This window comes from Apium graveolens, chromosome 9, assembly GCF_009905375.1.
Source record: "Apium graveolens cultivar Ventura chromosome 9, ASM990537v1, whole genome shotgun sequence".
NCBI lineage: Eukaryota > Viridiplantae > Streptophyta > Magnoliopsida > Apiales > Apiaceae > Apium > Apium graveolens.
In genome coordinates, this window is record NC_133655.1 from 4,096,902 (window position 1) to 4,108,420 (window position 11,519).

General features: G+C 33.5%; 1 protein-coding gene across 1 annotated transcript; it reads right to left on the bottom strand.

Annotated features, from left to right (window-relative positions):
- Nucleotides 1-475: 475 nt before the first annotated feature.
- On the bottom strand, nucleotides 476-5,518 carry LOC141686773 (NADH dehydrogenase [ubiquinone] iron-sulfur protein 8, mitochondrial). The gene is made up of 8 exons (XM_074491832.1): nucleotides 5,362-5,518; nucleotides 2,988-3,084; nucleotides 2,185-2,238; nucleotides 1,977-2,068; nucleotides 1,773-1,886; nucleotides 1,127-1,194; nucleotides 938-1,049; nucleotides 476-851 (listed from the first exon to the last, which is right to left on the bottom strand). The coding sequence occupies exons 1-8, from the start codon at nucleotides 5,416-5,418 to the stop codon at nucleotides 756-758; spliced, it is 690 nt and encodes a 229-aa protein (XP_074347933.1). The 5' UTR covers nucleotides 5,419-5,518; the 3' UTR covers nucleotides 476-755.
- Nucleotides 5,519-11,519: the final 6,001 nt, after the last annotated feature.

Sequence of the window (11,519 nt, forward strand, 5' to 3'; positions counted from 1 at the left end):
AAGCCAATAAGTTGGCTTATATGATTTGCCAAACAGGCCCCTAATTCTAAGTTTTTTTATTAATTTTAAAGTTGATATAATAATTACATTTTCATAATGTTATTGATGTGAATTCAATTTGAACTTTTATTAACATGTCATAGAAATTGTTGTTACATGAATACGTCACCTACAAGTATCTTTGTTACTATATTTAAAATACTAGACTTAAATTTGTTGTTAATCGAACACTCGATTGTGGTGATTTATTTTGACTTTTTTATTAAGCTTCCGTAAATAATTGCATGAATATTATGACCTAAAAAAGTTCATCATTAGCAAAAAGAGTATTGGAACTAGGAATAAATGCAATCTGCTCTTTGAAATTTATGTATTTGCAACATAGCCTTTACAATCCCATAGCCACATTTAAAAATCAAAATGTACCCCAAAAGCAAACCCACACAGTTAGTTGCAAACATAAATAAAGACCAAATTTTAACAGCAACATACAACATTATAATCACATTGCAGACAGAACTTGCCACTTGTCAGTCTTGTAAGATTTTTCGCCATCCAAATAATAAGCAAGCAATAGACAAGGAAAATTTCCCAGCAAACAAAAAAACAAAATGTAGCAACTACATAGAATCTCTGCGGACGTTCAACAGAAAATTTATTAAGCTAGTGACCCATAATCCGATACCACCAGATATCATGTTCTTAGATGAGTCTTAAGCAAGACAGGAACTTCTGAAATGACATATTCAGAGCAATCATCTGTAAAGGCTTTCTGATCGTAGGTTCTCTGCAATTTCAGTTTCCCATCTGTCACCATTCTCAAGTAGTTTCTCCTTGTCGTACAGAAGCTCCTGCAACAGTGAAATAATACGAGTTTATTCTGGTTAATATATATATAATCGTGAAATAAAAATCGTGCCACGGTATAGTCCCCAACCTCATGAGTCTCAGTAGCAAACTCAAAGTTAGGTCCTTCGACAATTGCATCAACAGGACATGCTTCTTGACAGAATCCGCAGTAGATGCACTTTGTCATATCAATGTCATACCTATACAAATACAGTCACATGAGAAAAGCATGCAAAGAATAATGTATAGGAGGTATTTATCAAATACTAAACTCTACCTTGTCGTTCTTCGGCTTCCATCTTCACGTTCCTCAGCTTCTATTGTGATTGCTTGAGCAGGGCATATCTGTTGCAGCAAAATAAATATTACAATGATTTGCGCATCATCATGAATAAAAGGCATGTATCTAGATAGAACATAATGGTAAGAGTAGTTCACAGTATTTGGTCATGACATAACCACATAACTAATTGGCGTGTAGCGTTTGATTATATAAGGATTTTAAATGAACGCTGAGCTGCCTTGGGTAGTCTATGAAAATAGTGGATATATAGTTAAAATACAAAAAAGACCTATGACAACATGCAAATACATTGAAAATAGAGCTAGTACCTTTTCTTATCTAATTAGAATTTCTGGACAATGAAACGATGTACTAATTTTTTTATCTGAATTTTAATGAGAGAAGTACACTTTTCTTTGCTTCACCCTCCGTTACACTAAATCACTTAACGCACACAGCTAAAAACAAAGAAATCGATGGTCTTATTCAAATTTTCACAGTAATTTTTTTTTTTAATTACTGGTAGTATATAAGCATGAATACTCCACATGGTACAAGACATCATAATAATTCATAAACCCCCCACTGCTTTACTTCTTAAGTTTAAAATTTATTTACATTCATAAAAAGTGATTCTTACAGCTTCACAGAGTTTACAGGCAATGCATCGCTCCTCCCCAGTAGGATAACGTCGGAGAGCATGCTCTCCACGAAAGCGAGGGCTCAGAGGACCCTTCTCAAATGGATAATTGATCTGTCATAGGTACATTCATTAGAGCCTTGCACATACTGATACTATACAACCTACTACAAGCAATGCTCAAAGATTATGTAGGACACTTACAGTAACTTTCTTTTCAAAGAAGTACTTGAGAGTCAAGCTCAAACCCCGAACCAGTTCAGTGAGAAATAAAGTGTTGATGCTTCGCTCAAATACTGCAAATTAACAGTATAAATTTTTCATTCCCTATTGCATCTAGAAGTGAATAAACAATATTATATACAAAAGTGTTGCAAGTTGCAACATAGTGAGCATATATTTTATGCAGTACCAGCACTCCAATCTTTGGCAATCTCCCTTGAAAGCTTTTCCCTTTCCTCGTCATCTGCAATTAACATAAGGAATGAGAAAAAAGAACTGGTAACACTCATCTGCCTAAAAGATGGCTAATACATACACAGCATAAGTATAGTATGTTATAATACGTGTAAAGAGGAAAAAGGAGTAAAAGAGCAGATGTGACACTCCAACAAGTACCTATGAAACAGAAAGTAGACAATTTGCATTTCCATAATTAGCTTAAATTAGAAGGTGAACAGTGATTTAGCAAAAAAAAAGGGAGGTGAAAAGTGGGAGGAGAGAAGCAATAGAATTGCAGACTTAAAATACGAAACACACAATGGGTAGAACACACAAGGAACTGCATTTCTGGAAATAATTATTTCACTTCAAAATGTAAAGTGTACAACTACAGAGGGCTTCCAAAGCCAGTCAAAACTAACGCTTACATTACATCCAGTAAAAAAATTGATTAACTTTGGCGATGGCAAATTAAAAGATCACTTTTCACATCTAACAGAATTAATAGAAAACTGAAAGTTTAGATCGCTCTCTTAACCCCTTGCAGCTACAAATAGCACAATTGTGATTCTTTTTATATAGCAAAATTTACTTGGACAAAAACCTAAATATAAAAGGTAGTAGGTAGGTACTTCTACGAACCTTAATATAAACAAATAAAGGTAATCAAGTTCACGCACACACAGACAAACATATATTGCTGAGTAAAAATCCAAAGCTTATTAAAACTAATTTATTTAATGTGTATTAACCATGAAAATGTATGATTATAACCTTTGTCAGTAGAAAAAGACTGCTTTGTAGAAAATGAGCATGTGCCATGTCTAATTTCATGACCATTCACCCCCTGCAACGTTTGCCCAGCTGCAACCTAGGAGAAAAATAGTCAATTGTAAAGAATTTTACACCACACGAAGAGAAGCGACAACTTTATATGAACATATTCTTATCACTTGGATGGAACAAAATGATGAGAGAACGGAATAAATTTTTGAACATGCAAAAACAAATATGCGTTCAGTCGTCCGTTTCATTCCACAGATTTACATTAAAATTCCTTCATAACTATTTCAACATGAATGGTAATACCTTTCTTTCACCATTTCCTTGACAAACTTGCCATAAAAATCTGTTAAACCTCTCATATTTTTCGCTCTCACTTCTACATCCTTCTCTTAACTATCTAGATAAAACATCAAGACACTCTCTTACCATCCCATTCCCTCTTAAGGGAACACAACTATATTATTTTTTAAAACCAGTAAGAACAGTTACTTTTTCACTCCTAGAGCTGTTTGCACATTCAAATTATTAAAAGAAAAAATTTTGTCAGAAAATTTCTTTAAGCATCTTAGTGCACTTACGCAGGGACAGCTCTTTTATAAGGCCAAGGAGGCTATCCAGGGTGGTCCGGATCACATGAGGGCCTCATAATTTTACTTCATATTTATATGTGCATAATAGATTGTATTATCAGTTGTTATGAAGTATATAAAAGATATAAACAGATATCTCAAACTTATAATAATGCCAAAGTTATTATTTCTACTTACACATTTAATTGAGCTTTATGATTTCCTTACACAGAAAAGTACATAATACTAAATATAAGAAAAGTAAAATAATATTGGTGTGAAAATTAAAAGAACCTTTGAAAAACATAATTGCTATTCTATATACTTTGTTTATTGGACTTGTGTATAAAGGACCAACTTTTGAATTGGCTTGGGGGCTCAAAAGAGGTTGTCCCGTCCTGAACTTACATATCTATACATAAGACATAATATCCGGACCCAGTTTCATATTCAAGTTTAACACAAAGCAGACCTCTATAGCTTAAGGATTATTATAGCAACTAATATGATCGAGTTTAGCAAAGTTATATTGTGCCTACTAGGATTGTCATAGCCTCATTAGGGTCCGACACAATGTGTAATCACGATTAACTCTTCAATAACTCAGCAAAAGAAAGCCGGTGTGTAAATCGTTAACTCGAAACCAGTTTGTAAGATTACCCGGTGTGAAAGCATATAGAAACACAACCAATAAGCTTCTATGAGTTTTTATCAAACTGTACACATAAGTCAACAACGTGTTTCATTGCCTTCTCTAGTAAATTACTGCATCATAGCACTCGCTTTTCGCTCACTGGAGCAAGGTCATTCCCTCTTCAGTAAACGTGTAACCAATATCATCCATACAATCGAAAAGCTAAAATTCTCACTCGAAAAACACTAACTTTTTTAAAACACGCGTCAGCACTATCAGCTATTAATTCCTTCCGGTACAATCAAACATCACTAAATATCACTAAACGAACATTCACAATTTTACAATTGATTTCATATACACATTTTATTGAAACACATATATGCACTATCAGCTTTTAATTCCTTCCAGTACAACTAAATATCCCCAAACAAACATTCACATTCCAGCAATTCATTTCATATACACATCTTTATCACAGCACATATATGCACTATCAGTCATCAATCCCTTCCGGTCCACTTAAATATCACTAAATGAACATTCACAGTTCTACAACTCATTTTATACACATCTATATCAAAACACATGTCTGCACTATCAGTTATTAATTCCTTCTGGTACAAATAAATATCGGTATTTGCTAAACGAATATTCACAGTTATACAATTCATTCCATATACACATTCTCTACCAAAACCCGTACACACACTATCACTAATTAAATTCCTTTGGTACGATTAAATACCTCAACACTAGTGACAATTCATTTCACATACACATTTCTAGCCAAAAACCTAATCCAAAAATCAATAATCACAATTTAGCTCAATCTCAGCCCTAGCCACGTGGCATCTAGTTCAATCAAATTAAAATTATTACTAAAACCCTAAGGAACAAAACTCCGTGTCTTCAATTAGGAGGATCGGGTACGATTTCATGATCCACAATATAAAATCTAATCTTAATAATATACACAAAGTTATAACTAAATCCGTAGAGAAATATGTAGGGGAGAGGGTGAGGGAGAGGGAGAGGGGGAGAGAGAGAGAGAGAGAGAGAGAGAGAGAGAGAGAGAGAGAGAGAGATGTAGGAGAGGAGGGAGAGAGAGAGGGAGAGAGGGGGAGAGAGGGGGAGAGAGAGAGAGAGAGGAGCTTACAAGCTGGCGAGAACGAAGAGCGGAGAGAGACCTACGAGCTAAGAGCGCAGCGGCCATTTCTCTCTGATTTAATTTTCTCGTCGAGACGGTGCGTTTTAGAGATCAACTCGGGTCGGCTAAACTCAACTCAACAGGGTGTTTATAGTCCAACTGTATTTCTATTCATTTTATACAGGAGTAAGTAAGTCCTTTTCTGGCAATGTGTACTCGTGCTCTCCACACTTTTTGTAATATAATTTTTCCTTTTTTTTAACTTGTAATACTCCCTCTCATTTTTATTATATAAATTAGAACTCGATATGAATTAAAATATAAATTGTTAGAAAATATTTAATTTATAGTGTTTGATATAAAATAGAATTGAAATTGGTAAAATTATATAGAAATTTGACTTCAACATCAATTAGAATTAGAATTGATCGACCCAATAATTAGAATTAAAATAATTAAATAAGGGTAATTAAATAATTTCAGCAAGTACCGACCGACCGACTACCAAACTTTTAATGTTTTGTCGATTATAATATAGTATAGATATCAGGGTCAATGCTTAAAATAGAACCCTTTTATACCGATTATCCGTGAATAACCATTAATTCAATTATAAATCTCATCATAAGTTATAATATTTTATTTCAACAAATATAAAATTTGATATTAATATAAAAAAAATTACAAATTTATTTATTGTTTTGATAATTACAATTTTTAATTATATATGATCAAAAATTTAAATATCTATTTATATAATAATTCTCTACATAAATGTATCTAGGGAGTTTTTGTGGAGATTATTACCCGTTATATTGTTCTAAAATAAGAAATCAACAGGAGTTAGTAGAGATATCTTTTATTAATTAATTGGAGCATTAATCGTAATTTAATTAAAAATAATAATAATCTATGATTCTGTTTAAATTTCAGCAAGTTGTCATAAGATTTATAAAACGAATACTACCTATCGGCTATCAGTCCAATACAGATATTTTAGTGCACAAATTGCAAAAAAAAATCGTGTATTATTAGTTCATACTAGCTTCAGAAACCGTGCAATACACGAGCATACTCTGTATTACGGGAAATTAATGTTATTCTGACTTTAATTATTGATGATATATTCATGTTACTTCCTGATGGATCGATAGTTTTTATGAAATTAAGATCGCTGACGTAATTAACGTATTTTTTCTTACTTAATTGAATTTGCGGCAATGAAATAGAAATATACGATCAAGATATGATGCAAATGAAAGCACACATTTCTCATGAAAATAATTACAACTCATGAAAATGAAATATTGCGGAGTTAATTAAAAAATTACTACAGTTGTTTACATGGTACAATCTATATTATCTTAAAGGCTAATAAAATCCATGTAATTTTTACCCGCTAATTTACCCATGACTCATGATTCATAACCCAGTTTATCCTTTTACACATAAAACTTTATATTATGCATGTATTCATAAATCTTTCACACTTAAATCCATTTAACCCATATAAAAAATTACATAAGAGCATCTTCAATGATGTTAGCTATAATTGGTTGGCTAAATTGGATATGTAGAACAATATGTAAAATTTGTTGAACATGTAAGACATTGCACTTCGATGGTATTGTCTATATTAGTTAGCTATATTTTAAAAATAATATGTTATGAAAATTTTATGTTGTTATAAATATAATATATTAATTCGGTATGGTAGGTGAAATTCTGAATGTCCTTGACGCTGAATAAATAATCAACGACCACTATCAATCTCGAAAATATGATTTTCAATATCAAAATATATGGTACACTTTCTCTTTGTGGTATTCCGCCTCCTTCCAATTAGTGGGATTATGACTCTGTTTGGGATTGCTGTTGAAAATTGTTGTGCTGTTAGAAAAAGTACTGCTAGAAAAAGTGTTGTTGTAAAAATCAAATGACTGTTTGGTATTTTTTTTGATACGTATATGTGTTGATGCAAAAAATTAAAAATAATGATGATTTTGGTAAGGTTTGATGGTGAAATCAGCATCTGCTTCCCGCAACAGCTGAAAAGCAGTTTTTTCTAAAAGCATGGGGGACTTGATTTCTCTAACGGCAATTTTTAGGCCAAAAACACTTTTCTGAAAAGCAGATTTTAAATTTTACCAAACAGTTTTTTAACTGCTTTTCAGCGAAAAGTTGTTGTTGTCTGAAACAGCAATACCAAACACACCATATATCTCTTACTTGGAAAGTTAGAATTGTATTCAATAAAAATTTGTAAAATTTGGCTCGGGTCCAATGTAATTCATAGGTATAGGAAGAAGCCAAAAAAATTCATAAAAATAAAAAAGAAATTAAAAAAATAATACCAAGTCTGAAACCGAGTGGATTTATTTTTTGTCCAAAAAAAATCTTTTAGGGCCAGTTTTAACAAATAAAAAAATAAATATTTTTTCCTTAATTTTACAAAAAGTGAAGTCGATAAATTATACGTCCTCTGGTTGAATCACAACGACTTACTGAAATTAATTTATTTTGAAATTTTTTTGTGTGAGGTTAGAGCATCGCATTTGTAATGTGACGGTCATTCTACGGATAATTCAAATCGAAGCAATTTGATGTCCAACTCGGGCCATTCATTCCCCCCTTCCAATTGCTGGAATGAGATCCAGTTGAGGATGAATTATTCCTCATTTCTTGTTGGAAATTTGTTTTCTTTTTGCAATTCTTGTAATAGTAATGTTAAGTTTTCGGTAATAAATGATTAATTTTTTTTTACATATTTCTTAAAGGTCTGTAGTGATTCAACAAATATAATCAACATCGAGAGGTTGGTTATATTTATAAAGAAGGGGAATGTACCATTGGAGATAGATTTTTTTAACATAATCTTTATATTTTTTATTTATAGTATGTATTAATGATTTTTAGTTAAGAATTGTATATGGTTGGAGATACTCTAACAAATCAATTTTTACACCTAAACCACTCCTTAGTTATAGAAACTGAACATTTTAAATTTTTTGAATTGTAATATTTCTAAAGAGGTTAATGTTGTTAAAACTTGATAACCAACTGATTGATAATATCTATACGTGAAATCAATACATTCCTGATTTATCATCTCTCACGGTCATTTTTTAAAAATTAAAAGACTTATATATCCTATTGATTCCTAAATATGCATCCACCCCATATATAAAATAACTATATTTTTTCGATTTGTTTCGGTTTTATCTCTTGTCTCTGTTAAATAAGTCTTTTATTTTGATTTTTGTATTGTTTGTATTGTTGAGTATACAACAACGAAAGCAAAACCCAAAGCGAATAAACAAAAACAAGAAAATAAACGACAATCACACAAGACAAAGATTTACGTGGTTCGGAAATTCCTACTCCACAAGCCGCACTAATTTTGTATTGATCTCTCACAATTTGTTGTGTTATGATTTTACAATTACATGAGTATTTATAAGAGAAGAAACTAGGCCTAAATCAAAATTACAGTCCAAATCTGAAAAGTAGACTAATCCATAAACTAATCTGAATCTGAATAGTCTATTTTCATGGGCTTAATTAATAGACTCCGCAAAACCCAACAATCTCCCACTTGGAGTCTGGCCAATCTTCACTTCACTCTTGTAAGTCTAGTAAAATCAATTCTTCAATCAATAACTTTAACTAGTGCAGCGCCTTCTCATCAATCAATTCTGAAGGCCAGTTGAAGCTACGCAAAGCTTCAACTTTTCATTCGTAACCACCTTAGTCAACATATCTGCAGGATTCTTTGAACCAGGGATTTTCTTCAAGGACAAAGTATCATTGCTTATCAACTCTCTTGTAAAGTGATATCTCAGCTGAATATGCTTCGTCCTAGCATGAAACACGGGATTCTTCGCAAGATGAATAGCACTCTGACTGTCGCTATACAAAGCACTGTCCGCCTGTTTCTTTCCCAACTCCTCAAGAAAATTTTTCAACCAAAACATCTCCTTGCTAGCTTCAGAGATAGCCATATATTCTGCTTATGTGGTTGAAAGAGCAACACTCTTTTGAAGTCGAGACATCCAACTAACTGCGGTGCCACCCAAAGTGAAAATATAACTCGTTGTACTTTTTCTTGTGTCCAAACATCCACCCAAATCTGCATCAGAGAACCCTTCCAAGATAACATATTTCTTACTGAAACATAGTGCAACCTTGGATGTGCCTTTCAAGTGGCGTAACAACCACTTGACTGCTTCTCAATGCTCTCTTCCTGGATTAGACATAAATCTGCTAACAACTCCCACTGCATGAGCAATGTCTGGCCTTGTACACACCATAGCATACATTAAACTGCCAATTGCAGATGCATAAGGAACTTTAGCCATATCTTTCTTGCCTTCATCCGTTTTAGTTAATTGCTTCTTTGTGAGATTAAAGTGACTCGCCAACGGTGTACTTCTGGTCTTTGCATCCTGGACACTGAATTTCTGTAACAATTTCTCAACATACTTCTCTTGAGTTAATTTTAAAGTACCTTCAGTTCTATCTCTTATAATGCTCATACCAAGTATTTGTTTTGCTGCACCCATATCCTTCATCTCAAACTCCTCAGACATCTGTCTCTTTAACCTGTTGATTTCCCTCATATTTGATCCTGCTATCAACATGTCATCAACATACAACAACAATATGATATAAAATGAATCAAACTGTTTAAAGTAACAACAATGATCCATAACACTCCTCGTGTACCCATTCTTCATCATAAAGCTGTCAAACTTCAAGTACCATTGTCTCGGTGTTTGCTTTAAACCATACAAGCTTTTTATAAGCTTGCAAACAAGGGTTTCTTTCCCAGCTACCTGAAATCCCTCTGGCTGAACCATGTAGATCTCTTCCTCAAGATCACCATGTAAGAATGCAGTCTTAACATCTAGTTGCTATAGATGTAACTCCTCTGCAGCCACAATACTTAACACAATTCTAATTGTGGTCATCTTAACAACGGGAGAAAATATATCGGTATAGTCAATACCCTTTTTCTGTTGATAACCCTTGACTACTAACCTTGCCTTGTATCTCTTGCTGCCATCATGTTCTTCTTTGATCCTGAACACCCACTTATTCTGTAAAGCCTTCTTTCTTGCTGGTAACTCTGTTAAAGACCAAGTCTCATTCTTCTCAAGAGAACTCATCTCCTCATCCATGGCTGATTTCCACTGAACTGAATCATTCACTTGTACTGCCTCTGAATAACACTGAGGCTCCCCATCCTCGGTCAATAACATATAATATGCTGAAGGAGAATATCTTTGTGGTGGCCTCACACTTCTGCTAGATTTTCTTACCTCAGTCCGTGGAGTTACTGGAACCCTGTCATCAACATATTCTGAAATCCCACTATTTCCTGCAAGATTGGTTTCTGTAATATCTTCAAACACTGTTTCCTCTTTCTCATGTTGTTCCTTTGTAAACTCATAATCGATTACAAGCTTATCCTTATACACTGCATTCTCATTAAAAGTAACATCTATACTTTTAACGACCTTCTTAGTCAGTTCATCCCAAAAACGGTAACTCATATCATCTAAGCCATAACCAATGAAGATACACTTCTTTGCTTTCATATCAAGCTTATCCCTGTCGGAATCTTTAGCACGCACATAAGAAACACAACCAAAAACTCGCAAGTGTGACAGATTTACCTCTTTTTCCTGCCACTCTTCTTCAGGAATCTTGAACCCCAAAGGACTTGAAGGTCCTCTATTTATGAGATACACAGCTGTGCTAACTGCATCAGCCCAAAACATCTTTGGCAACCCTGCATTTAATCTCATACTCTTGGCCCTCTCATTCAAGGTTCTATTCATGCGCTCTGCAACACCATTCTGTTGTGGTGTCTCTGGAATAGTTTTAATCATTCTAATCCCAAATTTCGCGCAATAACTTTTAAACTCATCACTACTGTATTCACCTCCATTATCTGACATCAAACTCTTCACTTTTAAACCGGTCTGATTTTCAACTTCAGTCTTCCACTTCTTGAAAGTAGCAAACACATCTGATTTATTCTTCAAAAAATAAACCCATACCTTTCTAGTGGAATCATCAATGAAAGTGACATAGTAGCGAGATCCACCCAACGACGCAACTGTTGTTGGACCATATACATTTGTATGAACTAGCTCTAACTT

Coding starts and splice junctions, on each gene's coding strand:
- LOC141686773 (XM_074491832.1), bottom strand. CDS start 5,418: ATGGCCGCTGCGCTCTTAGCTCGTAGGTCTCTCTCCGCTCTTCGTTCT. Junction 1,887..1,976: donor TCTTTGAAAAGAAAGTTACT/GTAAGTGTCCTA, acceptor TACCTATGACAG/ATCAATTATCCATTTGAGAA. Junction 1,050..1,126: donor GGAAGCCGAAGAACGACAAG/GTAGAGTTTAGT, acceptor GTATTTGTATAG/GTATGACATTGATATGACAA.